We start from the raw sequence: 18,806 nt of genomic DNA, 5'->3' as shown, positions 1-18,806 counted from the left end.
CTAAAAGTGGGTTTAACACAATACCCCATGTGGCAAAATGCTGCACTTTAAAGGCCAGTGTCGTGTCTTTGGCATCATTTAAAGTGAAGACTGTTATTTTATCAAATAAATTCTCTGTAATTATTATTACATGACTAAACTAATCACGTAAATGTAATAACTAGGAAGCAGGGACACCACATAAAATCTTCATATCACAAAATTATAATTTTCCAAATATAATTAAGATAAGATATATTAATATCTGAAAAATTAGTCTTCTATTAATAAATTAATCTTTACCTCACGTCAGTCTCATTCCAAACAGCGTAAATTGTTGGGTACCTGCACAAAGCCAGCCTTTACTATAAATCACCCATACACCAATTGGCTTAATCATTTATTTACTAACTCACTAATCACAGAAATGCACAAACAAACAGTAGATATGTTACTAACAAATGGTAGGGATGATTCCCTAGTGGGCTAAGCCGATATGACAGCTTGGTGGACAAAGGGAAGTGGGTGTGGCCTGAGAAAGAGCAGGAAAGACAAAAAGGATCACTGCACACAGTTGACAACTATATTAATTTAAATGCTAATCCTTTGCACACGAACGCTCACTCATTCGGGAATAATTGCAATCAATAACTGTTTACGCCCATGTGTCATGATCTTTTCGGTTGGAATCCGGTCCGTCTGCTGGAGAGTTCATCCAAGTCTCTCTCTCTTTCTGTTTCCCTGAATATCAGTATTTTGAAGTATTTTGTGGTTAGAATGGATACTTCAGAGTACCATTCAGAAATGTTCTCATAGAATCAATGTTTCGGCGGTAGTCGGTATTCGCATCCCAGGTTTACATAATTTCTAGCTGCAGACTAGTAATTAGTATCTAAGATATGCTCTTACTCTGTAGGGATCGATAGTCTCAGAGTTGAACCATTTCTAGCCGTGTAGCCAATGCTCCATGTGGTATGGTTAGGAATTCAATAACCATTCGCAATCACAGCTCACGCTGTGGGTTTGCTCAGTCTTGGTACTCAAACCTGTGCCACCTCAGCTTGCCCAAAGTATGCATGGTCTGAAGAGGATTTCCTCAGGGGGGGTTTTATTCATAACAATAGAAAAGGTGGTTCTATGACGCCTGATCATGTCTGTGCTGGCGGGGGCGGGCCAATGACTTAAACTTTAAACGGAATACAATTCTCTCACATTAAAGGTTTATCATCACATGATTTCACAAATAGTTTCATCTTTACTCATTAATTTTATACAATACTTAGATGCAAACCTCATAATGGAGGCACCTGTAGAAACAGAGTTATGTTAATGTGGCTGTATTGTCTTTCATGAGGTCCCAAACATGAAACAAAACAGACGTTGGCTTCTCCACCGACCGTTTACAGTCTCCAAAACATGGATATTGTTCAGTTCTCAAATTCTGTGATGTAGTAAAAGTTATTTTGTTCTACTGTGAAACTCTCTCGCTCGATACTGCATGGCCAGGGGGAGAGTCTCCGGGAGGAATTTATGACCTGAGATAACAGAACCTAGGTGTAGGAGAGAGCAAGAGAGAGGGAGAAGCCACGATCTATACCCAGAAAGGTCCACGTCATGACAGTCCCCCCCTGGGGGTTTGGATCTTGAGATTATCCTGCAAGTTACAAATCAACATAAAAATAATGACCATGTGATGTCTTGTTTGTAGATCGTTGCAGTCCCCCTCTGGTGGTTGAACTTGGTAGGCTCTCTGAAAGCAGAGCAGTCCACCACAAGGATGGTCAGTGGATGTCCGGTTTGGGATCGCCGTTCTAGACTCGTCGTCTGGTCGTCCAGACTGGAAGATCTGGGCAGTAACGTAGGCAGATGTTAACAACGCAAACACTCACGAAATATATAATTCCACGAATTCCCCAATGAGTGGCGGTGTGGCACGAAGTGATGGTTGTATGGGGACATTGTTTATGGCTCTATCACTTCCTAAGTGTCTCAGGAACTGAACTGAAAAGGAATGAAAGCATAAACAAACAAAATATATACAAAAGATAGTTCTCACACCAAAATTATCTAAATGGACTGAATTCTATCTACGTCCAATGTCCTGACAAAATGACCCTATCATGGCATTGTCTCTAATGTCATGTCTAGGGTTTTCCTGTGTGGTGTGTTGCTTAGGCATCATCCTAAGTTGATAACAGTTGAAATTGGAAGTTTACAAACACTTAGGTTGGAGTCATTAAAACTTGTTTTTCAACCACTCCACAAATGTCTTGTTAACCTCTTGCTCCTACCTGATACGCAGGCGTCCCATCTAGACATCTGGAAATGCAAATGAGCTACGCTAAATGCTAATAGTACTAGTTAAAACTCAAACGTTCATTAAAATACACATGCAGGGTATTGAATTAAAGCTACACTCGGACGTAAACAAAATAATTAGCATAGTCGGCGCTGCACAAACCGCACAAATAAAATATAAAACATTCATTACCTTTGACCATCTTCTTTGTTGGCACTCCTAGATGTCCCATAATCACTATTGGGTCTTTTTTTCGATTAAATCGGTCCATATATAGCCTAGATATCGATCTATGAAGACTGTGTGATAAACGAAAAAAAATTGCGTCTTATAACGTAACGTCATTTTTTTAAATTAAAAAAGTCTACGATAAACTTTCACAAAACACTTCGAAATACTTTTGTAATGCAACTTTAGGTATTAGTAAACGTTAATAAGCGATCAAATTGATCACGAGGCGATGTATATTCTATAGGGGTACGTCTGGAAATAATGTCCGGGTAAATCTCAACCAAAATATCCGGTCCGAGACCTGAAGAAATGGGCTGTCTCTTCTTCGTTTGACCAAGAAACAAAGCCTAGGCAAATGACAAGACTGTTGACATCGTGTGGAAGCTGTAGGAATTGCAATCTCGGCTCCAGGTAATTTGCTTTCCCATAGATAATACATGCAAGTGGCGCATTGATATATTTTCCAATTTTCAGTGATCAGATTTTCCTGCGCTTTTCGATGAAACGCACGTTCTGTTATAGTCACAGCCGTGATTTAACCAGTTTTATAAACGTCTGAGTGTTTTCTATCCACACATACTAATCATATGCATATACTATATTCCTGGCATGAGCAGCAGGGCGCTGAAATGTTGCGCGATTTTTAACAGAATGTTCGAAAAAGTAGGGGGTAGGAGTAACAGGTTAACAAACTATAGTTTTGGCAAGTTGGTTAGGACATCTACTTTGTGCATGACACAAGTCATTTTTCCAACAATTGTTAACAGACAGATTATTTCACTTATAATTCACTGTATCAAAGATCTAGTGGGTCAGAAGTTTACATACACCAAGTTGACTGTGCCTTTAAACAGCTTGGAAAATTGCAGAAAATTATGTCATTGTAGACCTCCACAGGTCTGGTTCATCCTTAGGAGCAATTTCCAAACGCCTGAAGGTACCACGTTCATCTGTACAAACAATAGCACGCAGGTATAAATACCATGGGACTACGCAGCCGTCATACTGCTCAGGAAGGAGACGCGTTCTGTCCCCTAGAGATGAACATACTTTAGTGCGAAAAGTGCAAATCAATCACAGAACGACAGCAAAGGACCTTGTGAAGATGCTTGAGGAAACAGGTACAGAAGTATATATATCCACAGTAAAATGAGTTTGATATCGACATAACCTGAAAGGCCGCTCAGCAAGGAAGAAGCCACTGCTCCAAAGCAGCCATAAAAAACCAGACTATGGTTCGCAACTGCACATGGGGACAAAGATCAAACTTTTTGGAGAAATGTCCTCTTGTCTGATGAAACAAAAATATAACTTTTTGGCCATAATGACCATTATGTTTGGAAGAAAAAGGGGAGGTTTGCAAACCAAAGAACACCATCAAGCACAGGGGTGGCAGCATCATGTTGTAGGGGTGCTTTGATGCAGGAGGGACTGGTGCACTTCACAAAATAGATGGCATCACGAGGAAAGAAAATTATGTGGATATACTGAAGCAACATCTCAAGACATCAGAAAGGAAGATAATGCTTGGTTGCAAATGGGTCTTCCAACTGAACAATGACCCGAAGCATACTTACAAAGTTGTGGCAAAATGGCTTAAGGACAACAAAGTCAAGGTACTGGAGTGGCCATCACAAAGCCCTGACCTCAATCCCATAGAAAATTTGTGGGCAGAACTGAACAAGCGTGTGCGAATAAGGAGGCCTACAAACCTGACTCAGTTACACCAGCTCTGTCAGGAGGAATGGGCCAAAATTCACCCAACTTATTGTGGGAAGCTTGTGGAAGGCTACCCAAAACGTTTGACCCAAGTTAAACAATTTAAAGGCAATGGTACCAAATTCTACTTGAGTGCATGTAAACTTCTGACCCACTGGGAATGTGATGAAAGAAATAAAAGCTAAAATATATAATTCTCTCTACTATTATTCTGATGTTTCACATTCTTAAAATAAAGTGGTGATCCTAACTGACCTAAGGCAGGGAATTTTTACTAGGATTACATATCAGGAATTGTGAAAATCTGAGTTTAAATGTATTTGGCTAAGGTGTATGTAAACTTCTGACTACAACTGCACATCCACATAACCTTCCATCTGTGGTGTGACTGTTAGCTAGCAAGCTACTTACCAGCATGCCAGCAAAAGCACACTGTGTTGTTACTGGATGCCATAGCGTAAACCCCCCCACATTCTGAAATTGCACATTTGTCTCCCCCAGTTTTATATCATTGCACTGTGATACAAAACGCGGTGCCGGTGTGCGTTAGGACCATGCGGATGTCTCAGAGCAGTTGGGTAGGCTGTTTTCCGGTTTCAGCTGGCTGGATTTAGGACTGCATGGACACCACAGAGCTTGCTGACAGGCTGTGTGAAGGCAAAGTTTCTGACAAGCTGGCATATAGGACCAGCATGGGAGAGATGGACAAAAGACAGCTGCTGTCTGTGTTGCGCTTTTTCTCCAAGTTGTAAAAGCAAGCATAGCAGAAACTGGCTACTCATTAGTTGACTGATCTAACTGGCAAGGTAACTGCTGTTTGACAGAAAAAATGGTGTATTCCCAGTGCTGAGCTAATAGTAACTGACATATTACGTGAGCCAATGTTTCATCACCTCTCGACTGAAGTGAATGAACTACTAGCAGATCGTTAGCTAGCTAGTAGCTACCACAGCCAGTTCAGCTCTAGCTAGCCTCTCACTATCTCAGGTAGCAGTATCTAACAGGTGTTGTGTGTATGGAAATGTTTTGTAGCCATTGTTTTTTCCCATTTCAACAGAAGTCATTTGATAATGTATCATTAGCTAGAGCTTGCCAAAAGTTGGCTAACATTAGCTAGCTAGCACAATAACTTTAGCTATTATTTTTGTTCAATCACACTATACCTGAATCAAAGGATGAAACCAGTTACCAAAAGATTGAAGACCAATCTTCTGTTTTTTCAGCGCAATGTTAGTTTTTATTAGTCAGTATAGCAATGTAATGTTATTGATCTGACAGTTACCATAGCCAATTTCCTACTTTTCACACTGACATGGTATAAACAGCTCCACAGGCTTCACTGTCATGATGCACATTCAGTATGCTATGCTCATTATGTTTTAGCAGGATAAGATGGTGACAGGTGTCCATGTAGGGTCAGAGAGCCAGGGAAGACCAGTCTGCGGATGTCAGGTGAAATTTGCAGAATATAATAAAAATGAGTGAATGGATACAAAGTTCCACCTTGAGTTGATGGGTAGGCTACAGTCTGGGATCTGGAAATAATGGTAATTTCAATTATTGAACCATTGATTCTATTCATGGATAATATCATGTATAAATGTACAGCAAAGGAAATTCTTTGCCATACCTCATCTGATCAGGATCAGATGGTGACAGGGGTCTCATCAGAGTCAGGCAACCAGGGATGGCCAGTCTGTAACAGCACAGAGGTGCACTTTTGCCGATACAACACTATTCTCCCTGTGCGTCAAACACTGGACAAGCAAGAAGCTTAAAAGATTGAAACTATTTTAGGGCAGTCGATTTCATTTCCAAACTGTATCAAGGGTTGATAGAGGCGAGTCCCGATGACATAAAACATGCAAAAGAAAAATGTGAGGAAGACCTGGGAGACGTTATTGATGATGATGAATGGATACAGATATGTTAGAATTCTCAGTTATGTTCATATACTCTGACATAAATTAATGCAGTTTAAAACTTGTTTGGGATAGGGGGCAGTATTTTGACATCCGGATGAAAGCGTTCCCAGAGTAAACTGCCTGTTACTCAGGCCCAGAAGCTAGCATATGCATATATTGGTAAATTTGCATAGAAAACTCTAAAGTTTCTAAAACTGTTCAAATTATGTCTGTGAGTATAACAGAGCTGATATGGCACGCTAAACCCCGAGGACAAACAACCCCCCCCCAAAAAAATAATTCAGCCTTCTACTATTTTCAATGGCTATCACTTTTTATAAGGCAAAGTCCTCCCAGATTGCAGTTCCTAGGGCTTCCACTAGATGTCAGTCTTTAGAGTTTCAGGCTGGCTTTTGGAAAAATGCGCCAGAAATTTACGTGTTTCTAGGTGGCTCCCATTCTGGCTGTAGTGTTTCCAAGCACGTGAATGAGAGCGCGCTCTTTGGTATTTTTCTCAGGTAAAGACAATAACCACTCTCAGTCTTAAATTTGATAGTTTATTTACGTATTAGGGTACCTAAGGTTTGATTATGAACGTTGTTTGACTTGTTTGGAAAAGTTTATTAGTAACGTTTGCGATTAATTTTGTATGTATTTTGATGGAGGGAAACTGGGTGGATTATTGACTGAAGCGCACCAGCTAAACTGAGTTATGGATATAAAGGACATTATCGTACATAAGGACCATTTGTGATGTTACTGTGACCTTTTGGAGTGCCAACAGAAGAAGGTCAAAATGTAAGGTATTTATTAAATCGCTATTTAATGACTTTCGTGTTGCACCTGCCTGGTTGAAATATGTTTTTCATGTGTTTGTATGCAGAGCGCTGTCCTCAGATAATCGCATGGTTTGCTTTCACCGTAAAGCCTTTTTGAAATCTGACACAGCAGCTGGATAAACAAGTTAAGCTTTATTTTGATGTATTACACTTGTGATTTTATGAAAGTTAAATATTTATAATACTGTAATTACGCTTTCTGCAATTTCACCGGATTTTGTCGAGGTGTCCCGCTAACGGCACACCTTTCTCAGAGGTAACTTCATACAATTCTACTCATTTTGCAATGGGGTGAAGATAAATGTTAGCAGTTTTTAAAACATTATCGGAGTGAGAGTGGCAAACAAAATTAATGGAGGCTCTCTGGTCTGTAATTGGACCATGATTACTACAAGTTCAGATATCTAAAACAATTTTAGCTGACATGGACTTATTGAGTGACTATCAGTGACTTACAAAACAAGAGAAAATCTGCTGATGCACAACCAAATGACGAAATTGCACCTAGTATATTCTACTATTCTAACTCTCAACGGTAATGGGAGCCCAAATTAGTTATTTAATAATAAATGATCCGGGGGCCTACGAAAGGGAAGCTAGTTGCCCATACCTGTGTATTTCATTTTTCTGTCATTCTGCAAAGAGCAGGCGTTACAAAGTGTTAGTGTAGGAAGAATATAATATCTGGATATATATCTGGATCAGTAAGAACCAGACATTTGCAAATGAATTCACGTAAAAAAAAAATTCAACAAATTGAACTACATCTGGTTGGTGTGGTCATCTTTGATTTAGATGGAGCCATATATTTACATGTAGCCAGCCATAAAGGTATGGCTTTGGCTCCATAGCTGCTCCAAAGAATTGAGTCTCACAAAGCCTTACAGATTGCCATTTATTCAATTTGCCTACAAGGTTGTTAACCATTGTAATGAATATAATGTCAAACATTTATGCATAAAAATCTGTTAATTTAGAATATAAAAAGACTGAGTAATTGTTTGTGTGCCGGGGTGCTAAATGATCATAGCTTGGAATGGTTATGTAAATGTGGAAATTACATTGCTTTTTTGTCACTGTTGTGCATTGATAAATCACAGTAAAAGGCAGTGAAAATACATATTTATCTTTGAAACACATAGGGCATCCCCTCAATGTATTCATCTTCCATTTATTATTGTAAATTTAAAAAAGTTATTTAATCATACTTTTATGGACATTTCAAACTCACCAAATTCAGTTGGACATAAACTTGCATCACAACTGCATTGAATAAGAAAATGTACATACATTGATAATCCCTTCTAAATGTGATTCTAGTAAGGAAGCATTTAAATACAATTGGATCCTTGGGCAAGAAAGGTAGTAACAAGGGAATAGATGCGGGAATAGTTTACAGATATAAAACAAAATATCACCATAGTTTATAGTCAGACAAGGGACATCAAAGATTTTCCTCATATTCAAGTGTCTCCTCGACACGCCTACTACCACCGACGGCCATTTTCGGCTCAAGGGGAGCTCTTATTACAGGAAGTATTTTTTATACCCACATTGTAGGTGGGATACTTCTTGAATGTAGTTTATGTGTCGCAGGGAACCATGGGAGACTGGAGAGGAGAACCGGGACTCAGTTGTTCTCAAAGAGGGAGAGTAGGTCATCATTGCTGTTGTTCGGTAAATCGGGGGGACCAAGGTAAGACAGTAGCTCATCTGGATTTGTCAATTCAGGAAGTAACTGTAGAGGAGAGAGAGATAATAGAATCCCTAAAGATGTACGTACAACAACAACAGGTACTGTGCTCATTAACACATTGTGCCTCGCTCATCAATCAATCAATCATTCACAGTTCAAAATAGTCATCAACATTAGCATATGAGCACTGTCTTGCACATTTCTTTTGTAGCTCAGATTTTTTTTCTTTGGCATAAATGTACATCTGTATATAAATGTATGCACTCACTACTGTACATCGCTCTGGATATTGTAAATGTAAAACGGTCCGAGACCACTTGTATGCAAATTTCCTTGCAGACAGGGCTCTAAATTAACGTTTTTCATTGGTAGCACATATATTTGTTTTAATTGATTGAGATATAGCATACTGGGCGAATATGAATTCTAGCTACTTTTGAAGCATGTTGTGCACAAAGAAACTAATATTTAACTCTGTAAAGACATGTTTTTTATGAAAATTGATACAAAAACCTGTCATTGAAATTACAAAGTAATTTGTGGAATATTAGGTTTCTACATTGTGTAAAAGCTCTACGTATTGAAATGCATTACATTGAAAGTATTTCAAGTTTGTGAGTGAGGACATGCAAGAGATCAGTCCTTCATTCATTGATTTTCTAAAGAAGCCATGTCTTTTCCTTTCTTTCTGTGCCCCCAGATGTTTAGAAGTACGGGTAAAGTTACCAGGTTGTTAACTAGCTGAGGTAACATGACTGATTGTTTGTCCTTTAAATAAATAAAAACCTACACCACTTAACAGCACACTCAACACTAGTGAGACTCATGTCGCCTACGGTTGGCCTACAGTATATCGAAAAATATGATATGACTCTCCACCAATAATTATATATATATATATAGAGGATTGGAGGATTCTAAATTAAAACCAAAAGCCCCCTCATGGGTCTCACGGTGGCAGGCGGTACGTGTATAGAACCTGCAACTGTTTGCACTGTGGGAGGCCCCATTCACAAAGATTCAAAATACAGAGAGGTGATGGTAAAGGTATATTGTCCTGCTAATATCCCATAATGGGCTATTATAATACTGTACATGATGTCCAGGTGAGGATAACCAAAACATTTCTTTATAAAATGCCGGCTATATGACTGTGCCATCAACTTGACAATACATAACGATATTTTGGAGGTTATTTAGTAAAAAAAAAAATTTAAAAAGTGAACAATTGTAACCTGAATAAAGGCCAAAATAATGTTTGTAAAGGCCAAAACATTTATTTCTGTTTTTAGAGGGAGAGAAACACTGGGCCAATTGTGTGATGCCCTATGGTACTCCCAATTCACGGTCAGATGTGATACATAATAATACTTTTTGTGGTATTAAAGTGGTATTTGCGCTTAAAGTGTTACTCTGTGCTACCCAGTGTGGTGGGGATCCACCTCCCTCCCCCACGCTTTCAATGATTTTACGGAGTGATTTGTTATTCGTCCTTATCTCTGGGACACTAAAAGCCATCCAGGCTGCTCATGTCTGTTGAGGCTCTAAAGATCTTATCACTCTCCTATCTTAGACACATAGGCTGTGAGAACTGGTTAGAACCTGCTTTTGTTTGTTTTAATGCTTTATGAAAGCCAAGTACCCCTTATCTCTCATGTAAGATTGCCTCCCCCTAGCATGGTTAAGCAGCTTTTTGTGTAGATTAAGTATTTAAAGACTGTAATTGTAAAATCTTTGAGATCCTTTCCGGTATATCCTGAGAATTCCTTTCCGGTATATCCTGGAGGTTACTTTCTGGGTTCATCCTGAGAGTGATCTTCCTTCCAATTGCTTGAATAAACCTCTTATTGCTGATAAATGAGTTCTGCCTGATTCCTCTGAGTTTTCCTCAACAACATAATACAATATAATGTGTATTACACATTACGCAGTGCAAAAGTATTATGAATAGTGCAAAAATTAACTTACTATGAAATTGTTGCCCTATTTATGAACAAGTTGATGAATGAGGGCCATTGTAGCAGCTTTGCATAAGTTGGAACCAAGACTGTTCTCAGAGCAGGACAAGTTGATATGTTGGAGTCGCTTCCCGAGTGGCGCAGCAGTCTAAAACAATGCATCGTAGTGCTAGAGGGGTCACTACAAACTTGGGTTCGATCCCAGGCTGTATCACAAATCGCCTGTGATCGGGAGTCCCATAGGGTGGCACACAATTTGTCCAGCATCGTCCGGGTTAGCTAGCAACTCCTTGTGGTAGGCCGGGTGCCTGCAGGCTGACCTCGGTCGTCAGTTGAACTGTGTTTCCTCCGACACATTGCTACGGTTAGCTTTCGGGTTTCTCCACCTTCGCCTCCCCAGCCCGTTGGAGAGTTGCAGCGATCAGACAAGATGGAAATTGGGGAGAAAGGGGGTAAAATACCCCTTTTTCTCCCCAATTTTGTGACATTTAATTGGTAGTTACAGTCTTGTTCCATCGCTGCAACTCCCTTACGGACTCGGGAGAGGCTAAGGTCGAGAGCCATGCATCCTGCCAAGACACACTGTTTCTTGACACACTGCTCGCTTAACCCCGGAAGCCAGCCACCAATGTGTCAGAGGAAACAATGTACAACTGGCGACCATGTCAGCATGCATGCGCCCGGCCTGCCATAGGAGTCGCTAGAGCGCATTGGGACAAGGACATCCTGGCCGGCCAAACCCTCCCCTAATCCAGATGACGCTGGGCCAATTGTGCGTCGCCTTATGGGTCTCCTGGTCTCGGCCAGCTGAGACACAGCCTGGCATCGAACCCGGATCTGTAGTGATGACTCAAGCACTGCAGTGCCTTAGACTGCTGCGCCACTCGGAAGGCTCCACGTCTGGAACTATATTTACATTTTACCTAGCCCGTTTCCTAACCTTAACCTAATACCGAAAAATCACTTCTGCTAGTGCAAACCGGCAGACCTGCCCTGAAAACAGTCTTGGTTTCCACTGATGCGATACACAAATTGTGTACAGTGTGAATGTAAATGTAGTGTAGCAATGCACTGCGTAGCTAGGTCATGAAGTCAGTGAATTAAAATGTTGCTACTCACATCCAAGGAAGGCTCTGGCACCTCTGAGCAAGCGGGGCCCCCTAACCCAAAGGAGCTTTCTGTGTGTAATCTGGTGTTTTGGGAGGGATTGCGAGGCTGCATCATGGGTGCCCCTGGTCCCCCGAGGTGTGAGATGCTATGGAGGCCTTGATGCTGCTGATGCTGGAGAGAACTGTGGGAGGAGTCCATGCGGCCAGAATGGGGAATCTGAGGTGAAAAGAATTATAAGTATTATAAGCTCCTGCATAACACGTCTGTGCCACATCAACGTATAATATGCTTTGGTGTGTTAGAAGTAAAATAAAGTTTTATAACAAGCCAATTCAACTCAAATCCAACTACCCTTCCAAAGTGTCATGCTCCTTTCAATTAGAACTCATCATCAATTCTTTACATACTTCACAACTTTGATGGCACCTTTGATTTGTAGAGGAGCCAAGACAACAAAGCAATATATGAAACCATCTTAACCCACACTTAACCTATTCTTTATAGTTGAACTTAATCAATTTATTATATGGTTAATTCTTTCAGATTAGAGGTCGACCGATTACGATTTCTCAACGCTGATACCGATTATTGGAGGATACCGATTAAATCTGATTAAATCTGCCCTTTTTTAAAAATATACAGTGCCTTGCGAAAGTATTCGGCCCCCTTGAACTTTGCGGCCTTTTGCCACATTTCAGGCTTCAAACAAAGATATAAAACTGTATTTGTTTGTGAAGAATCAACAACAAGTGGGACACAATCATGAAGTGGAACGACATTTATTGGATATTTCAAACTTTTTTAACAAATCAAAAACTGAAAAATTGGGAGTGCAAAATTATTCAGCCCCTTTACTTTCAGTGCAGCAAACTCTCTCCAGAAGTTCAGTGAGGATCTCTGAATGATCCAATGTTGACCTAAATGCCTAAAGATGATAAATACAATCCACCTGTGTGTAATCAAGTCTCCGTATACATGCACCTGCACTGTGATAGTCTCAGAGGTCCGTTAAAAGCGCAGAGAGCATCATGAAGAACAAGGAACACACCAGGCAGGTCCGAGATACTGTTGTGAAGAAGTTTAAAGCCGGATTGGGATACAAAAAGATTTCCAAAGCTTTAAACATCCCAAGGAGCACTGTGCAAGCGATAATATTGAAATGGAAGGAGTATCAGACCACTGCAAATCTACCAAGACCTGGCCGTCCCTCTAAACTTTCAGCTCATACAAGGAGAAGACTGATCAGAGATGCAGCCAAGAGGCCCATGATCACTCTGGATGAACTGCAGAGATCTACAGCTGAGGTGGGAGACTCTGTCCATAGGACAACAATCAGTCGTATATTGCACAAATCTGGCCTTTATGGAAGAGTGGCAAGAAGAAAGCCATTTCTTAAAGATATCCATAAAAAGTGTTGTTTAAAGTTTGCCACCTGGGAGACACAAACATGTGGAAGAAGGTGCTCTGGTCAGATGAAACCAAAATTGAACTTTTTGGCAACAATGCAAAACGTTATGTTTGGCGTAAAAGCATCACCCTGAACACACCATCCCCACTGTCAAACATGGTGGTGGCAGCATCATGGTTTGGGCCTGTTTTTCTTCAGCAGGGACAGGGAAGATGGTTAAAATTGATGGGAAGATGGATGGAGCCAAATACAGGACCATTCTGGAAGAAAACCTGATGGAGTCTGCAAAATACCTGAGACTGGGACGGAGATTTGTCTTCCAACAAGACAATGATCCAAAACATAAAGCAAAATCTACAATGGAATGGTTCAAAAATAAACATATCCAGGTGTTAGAATAGCCAAGTCAAAGTCCAGACCTGAATCCAATCGAGAATCTGTGGAAAGAACTGAAAACTGCTGTTCACAAATGCTCTCCATCCAACCTCACTGAGCTCGAGCTGTTTTGCAAGGAGGAATGGGAAAAAAATTCAGTCTCTCGATGTGCAAAACTGATAGAGCCATACCCCAAGCGACTTACAGCTGTAATCACAGCAAAAAGTGGTGCTACAAAGTATTAACTTAAGGGGGCTGAATAATTTTGCACGCCCAATTTTTCAGTTTTTGATTTGTTAAAAAAGTTTGAAATATCCAATAAATGTCGATCCACTTCATGATTGTGTCCCACTTGTTGTTGATTCTTCACAAAAAAATACAGTTTAATATCTTTATGTTTGAAGCCTGAAATGTGGCAAAAGGTCGCAAAGTTCAAGGGGGCCGAATACTTTCGCAAGGCACTGTATATATATGTGTGTGTGTCTATATATATATATATATATATATATATATAATGACAATTACAACAATACTGAATGAACACTTATTTTAACTTAATATAATACAGAAATAAAATCAATTTAGTCTCAAACAAATAATGAAACATGTTAAATTTGGTTTTAATAATGCAAAAACAGTGTTGGAGAAGTAAAATTGCAATATGTGCCATGTAAAAAAAGCTAACGTTTAAGTTCCTTGCTCAGAACATGAGAACATATGAAAGCTGGTGGTTCCTTTTAACACGAGCCTTGAATATTCCCAGTTAAGAAGTTTTAGGTTGTAGTTATTATAGGACTATTTCTCTCTATACCATTTCTATTTCACATACCTTTGACTATTGGATGTTCTTATAGGCACTATAGTATTGCCAGCCTAATCTTGGGAGTTGATAGGCTTGAAGTCATAAACAGCGCTGCGCTTCAAGCATTGCGAAGAGCTGCTGGCAAATGCAGGAAAGTACTATTTGAATGAATACTTACGAGCCTGCTGCTGTCTGCCATCGCTCAGTCAGACTGCTCTATATAAAATCATAGACTTAATTATAATATAATAACACACAGAAATACGCGGCTTTGGTCATAAAGATGTTCAAATCCGGAAACTATCATTTCGAAAACAAAACGTCTATTCTTTCAGTGAAATATGGAACCGTTCCATATTTTATCGAATGGGTGGCAACCCTAAGTCTAAATATTGCTGTTACATTGCACAACCTTCAATGTTATGTCATAATTATGTACAATTTGGGCTAATCAATTACGGTCTTTGTTAGGAAGAAATGGTCAATACACAGTTCGCAACGAGCCAGGCGGCCCAAACTGTTGCACATACCCTGACTCTGCTTGCACTGAACGCAAGACAAGTCACACAATTTCCCTGGTTAAAATTGCCTGCTAAGATGAAATTATTTTAATTAAATATGCAGGTTTAAAAAAAGATACTTGTGTATTGATTTTAAGAAAGGCATTGATGTTTATGGTTAGGTACATTGGTGCAACGATGGTGCTTTTTTCACAAATGCGCTTTTGTTAAATCATCACCCGTTTGGCGAAGTAGGCTGTGATTCGATGATAAATTAACAGGCACCACATTGATTATATGCAATACAGGACAAGCTAGTTAAACTAGTGATTATGTTAAGATGTATTGTTCTTTATAAAGATAAGTTTAATGCTAGCTAGCAAATTACCATGGCTCCTTGCTGCACTCGCGTAACCGGTGGTCAAGCCTGCCACGCAGTCTCCTCATGGATTGCAATGTAATCGGCCATAATCGGCGTCCAAAAATGCTGATTATCGACTGTTACGAAAACTTGAAATCGGCCCTGCCGATTAATCAGTCAACCTCTAATTCAGATTACATTATGAATTTTATGGATAACTTATCATAATGACATGCACCATCAACACTGATTAGTAAACCAGGACCCACATACAAAAGAAAGACCAGGTCTACAACACTACCCCACAGTTTAGACTCTAAACGAACAAGGGAACTTCAACTTTGTCACCTAGCTGGTTGGATGAAAAGTGAATGATAATACGTAAAAGCACAAACATGATTATTTTGGGGGTGGGGTGGATTTGTTTGTCAAGACTCCAGACCATTGAGAACAGGAAGAACAAAGCACTCAGCAGCGTTGAGGTTAGTACCTGGGATGACATGGGATGTCCCATGGGTTTGTCTGAAGTGAGGAGTCCACTTGGCAGGTCAGCCTGGTAGGAGAGGGGGGGGGGTCCCGAGGAGAACTCCCCAACATTAGGGGTGCCAGGGGCATTTGGGAAGTCTGAGAACCCAGGCTGGTTAGGGTATCCCAATCCTGGGCAGAAACAGACATACACTCGTTACTTAGACATTCTCCATCCTTTTAACCATACATTTACATGAGAAGAACGTTTGTTATTTTTTTCACAGAGAGCATTTGCTAATTAATCCATTTCAAAATGTATTTCGGCAAATACTTTTGTAAAAAATAAGAGTAATATTTTAGCAGGGAATGGCTATGAGAGGTGATTTTGAAAATTTGGCTAAAACAGTCCAAAACCTTTGTATTTGTACACTAAAGGAAAAACGTCAGAACCATTCTTTACTGAATGAACTATTGGTTGTGTTCATTGGGGTACTCCATAGGAAACTGTGCAAATATTTTGATACAGAAAAGAAAACAATAATAAGTACAGACAATATCCTATCGTATCTCAGTCCCTCCGGGATTTCCAGTTTTTTTTTGATGGTGATAGATTCAGAGGGGTTGGGTTAAATGCGGAAGACACATTTTGGTTGAATGCATTCAGTTGTGCAACTGACTAGGTATCCCCTTTCCCTAACCAATTTGCAATGATTTTGTACACTTTGTCACGAAAATGCACAAACGGGGAAAAGTTTGTTGACGTGTTTTTTTACATTTTTTTATTTCACCTTTATTTAACCAGGTAGGCTAGTTGAGAACAAGTTCTCATTTGCAACTGCGACCTGGCCAAGATAAAGCATAGCAGTGTGAACAGAGAACACAGAGTTACACATGGAGTAAACAATTAGCAAGTCAATAACACAGTAGAAAAAATGGGCAGTCTATATACAATGTGTGCAAAAGGCATGGCTTGATTGAATGATTTTATGCTTTAAAAAAGTGCTGCAATTGGTTAAAATTGTTAGCACTCGTTTTGTATTGTGGTAATATTGCAGTGATTTGACTGTTTTATGAGGTAATAGTGCGGAGATGGGTAAAATTTGAAACCATAATAACCGCAGAATCAAAGGGACTGGTATATATATGTATTAGTGTTTTCTTTTCTTCCATTACTTGCCCCCTGGACACGACCGTAGTTTGTTATCCACTAGGAAAGTCATGTCTACTTCCAGCTCCACTTCCGTATAAAGTCCCATACTGTTTTTGACTGTACTTCAAGAATACATAATGGAATTAATGAAAATGCAGTCATTTAAGATACCGTAATTGCTGGACTATTAAGCACACCTGAATATAAACCGCACCCACTGAATTATTTTTTAATATGTATTTTGTACATAAATAAGCCACACATTTCTATAAGCCGCAGGTGCCTACCGGTACATTGAAACAAATGAACTTTATACAGCCTTTAAACGAAACACTGCTTGTAACAAAAATTAAAACAGTTGCCTATCAAGGAAGTCATTGGTCACTATCTTCCTCCTCCTGTGCACTGAAACCACTGAAGTCATCTCCTTCAGTGTCGGAGTTGAATAGCCTCAGAATTGCTTCATCCGATGTTGGATCGTTTTCATTGTCGCTCTCGTCACTTTCATCCAGGGGCAAATACCCCGCTGAGCTCATGCTGCCCCTTCAACACGCAGCAGTCCAGCCTTTCGAAACCCATTGATGATAGTGGATTTTTTGACAATGCTCCACGCTGTCAGGACCCACTGGCAGACTTGACCAAAAGTTGCTCTTCACATGCGGCCCGTTTTAGTGAATGATTTCTCCCCACTTTTCATCCAAGCCTCCCACTGAACACCTTAAATGCATGATTTACACTGATGTCGAGTGGCTGCAAATACTTTGGGCCATCTGCTCTTCTTGCCTCTGAAAGGTTTGTTGTCTTTTTGCACTGAGTCAGTTCCTCACGCTGCTGTTTACAAAGTCTTATAATCGACTCATTAAGGCCAAGCTCCCATGCAGCAGCTCTATTTCCTTTTCCAACAGCCAGATCGATCGCCTTCAACTTGAAAGCTGCATCATATGCATTTCTCCGTGTCTTTGCCATGATGAGGGTGACAAAATTACTACCGTAATCAGAATGATGGGAAGTTTGAGCGCGCTCTATTTACATCACATTATGTGACGGTGCTCAGTTTTTTGGCGGCATGAATCTTGTGAAAGCGGGAAAAATCCATAAATTAGCCAGGTCATTGTATAAACCGCAATGTTCAAAGTGTGGGAATAAAGTAGCGGCTTATAGGCCGGAAATTACGGTACAGTGCATTTGTAAAGTATTCAGACCCCTTGACGTTTTCCACATTTTGTTACATTAAAGCCTTTTTCTAAAATGGATTAAATAGTTTTTCCCCTTTTAGCAATCTACACACAATACCCCATAATGACAAAGTAAAAACTAGTTTGATATTTTTGCAAATGTACTAAAAGTAAACTGAAACATCATATTTATATTAGTATTCAGGCCCTTTTTTACTAAGTACTTTATTGAAGCACCTTTGGCAGCGAATACATCCGAGTCTTCTGTAGCAGATTATCATCAAGGATCTCTGTACTTTGCTCCGTTCACCTTTGCCTTGATCCTCACTAGTCTCCCAGTCCCTGCCACTGAAAAACATCCCCACAGCATGATGCTGCCACCTCCATGCTTCTGTAGGGATGATACCAGGGGGCCTCGCGAGTGGAGCAGTGGTCTAAGGTACTGCATCGCTCTGTCGCAGCCGGCTGTGACCGGGAGCCCCATGTGGCGGTGAACAATTGGACCAGTGCTGTCTGGTTTATGGGAGGGTTTGGCCGACAGTTATGTCCTTGTCCCATCGCACACTAGCGACTCCCATGGCGGGACGAGTGCAGTGCGCGCTAACACGGTCGCCAGGTGCTTCCTCCGACACATTGGTGCGGCTGGCAGCCGGGTTAAGTGGGCATTGTGTCAAGATGCCAGGCTCTACACTTTCTCCTCCCCCGAGTCCGTACGGGAGTTGCAGAGGTGAGACAACATTAACTCCAATTAGACACCATGAAATTGGGGAGAAAAAGGGGTAAACTGTTGTTTTTTTAAGGGATAATGCCAGGTTTCCTCGCTTGGCATTCA

At 40.3% G+C, this 18,806-nt stretch overlaps 1 protein-coding gene across 2 annotated transcripts in view; it reads right to left on the bottom strand.

Annotated features, from left to right (window-relative positions):
- Positions 1 to 7,852: 7,852 nt before the first annotated feature.
- LOC118393600 (zinc finger MIZ domain-containing protein 2-like) overlaps positions 7,853 to 18,806 on the bottom strand; it is a 72,027-nt gene continuing 61,073 nt past the window's right edge. For both annotated transcript variants that reach the window (XM_035786423.2, XM_052462638.1), the window contains exons 17-19: positions 15,672 to 15,838; positions 11,745 to 11,951; positions 7,853 to 8,709 (exon numbers count right to left, since the gene is read on the bottom strand). In XM_035786423.2, coding sequence (XP_035642316.1) covers positions 8,602 to 8,709; positions 11,745 to 11,951; positions 15,672 to 15,838 — 482 coding nt within the window. In that variant the 3' untranslated portion in view covers positions 7,853 to 8,601. The remainder of the gene's footprint in view (positions 8,710 to 11,744; positions 11,952 to 15,671; positions 15,839 to 18,806) is intronic.

This window comes from Oncorhynchus keta, chromosome 14 (assembly GCF_023373465.1).
Source record: "Oncorhynchus keta strain PuntledgeMale-10-30-2019 chromosome 14, Oket_V2, whole genome shotgun sequence".
Classification (NCBI taxonomy): Eukaryota; Metazoa; Chordata; class Actinopteri; order Salmoniformes; family Salmonidae; genus Oncorhynchus; species Oncorhynchus keta.
Note: the sequence above shows the minus strand (reverse complement) of the source record. Positions and strands in the feature narration are given on the sequence as shown.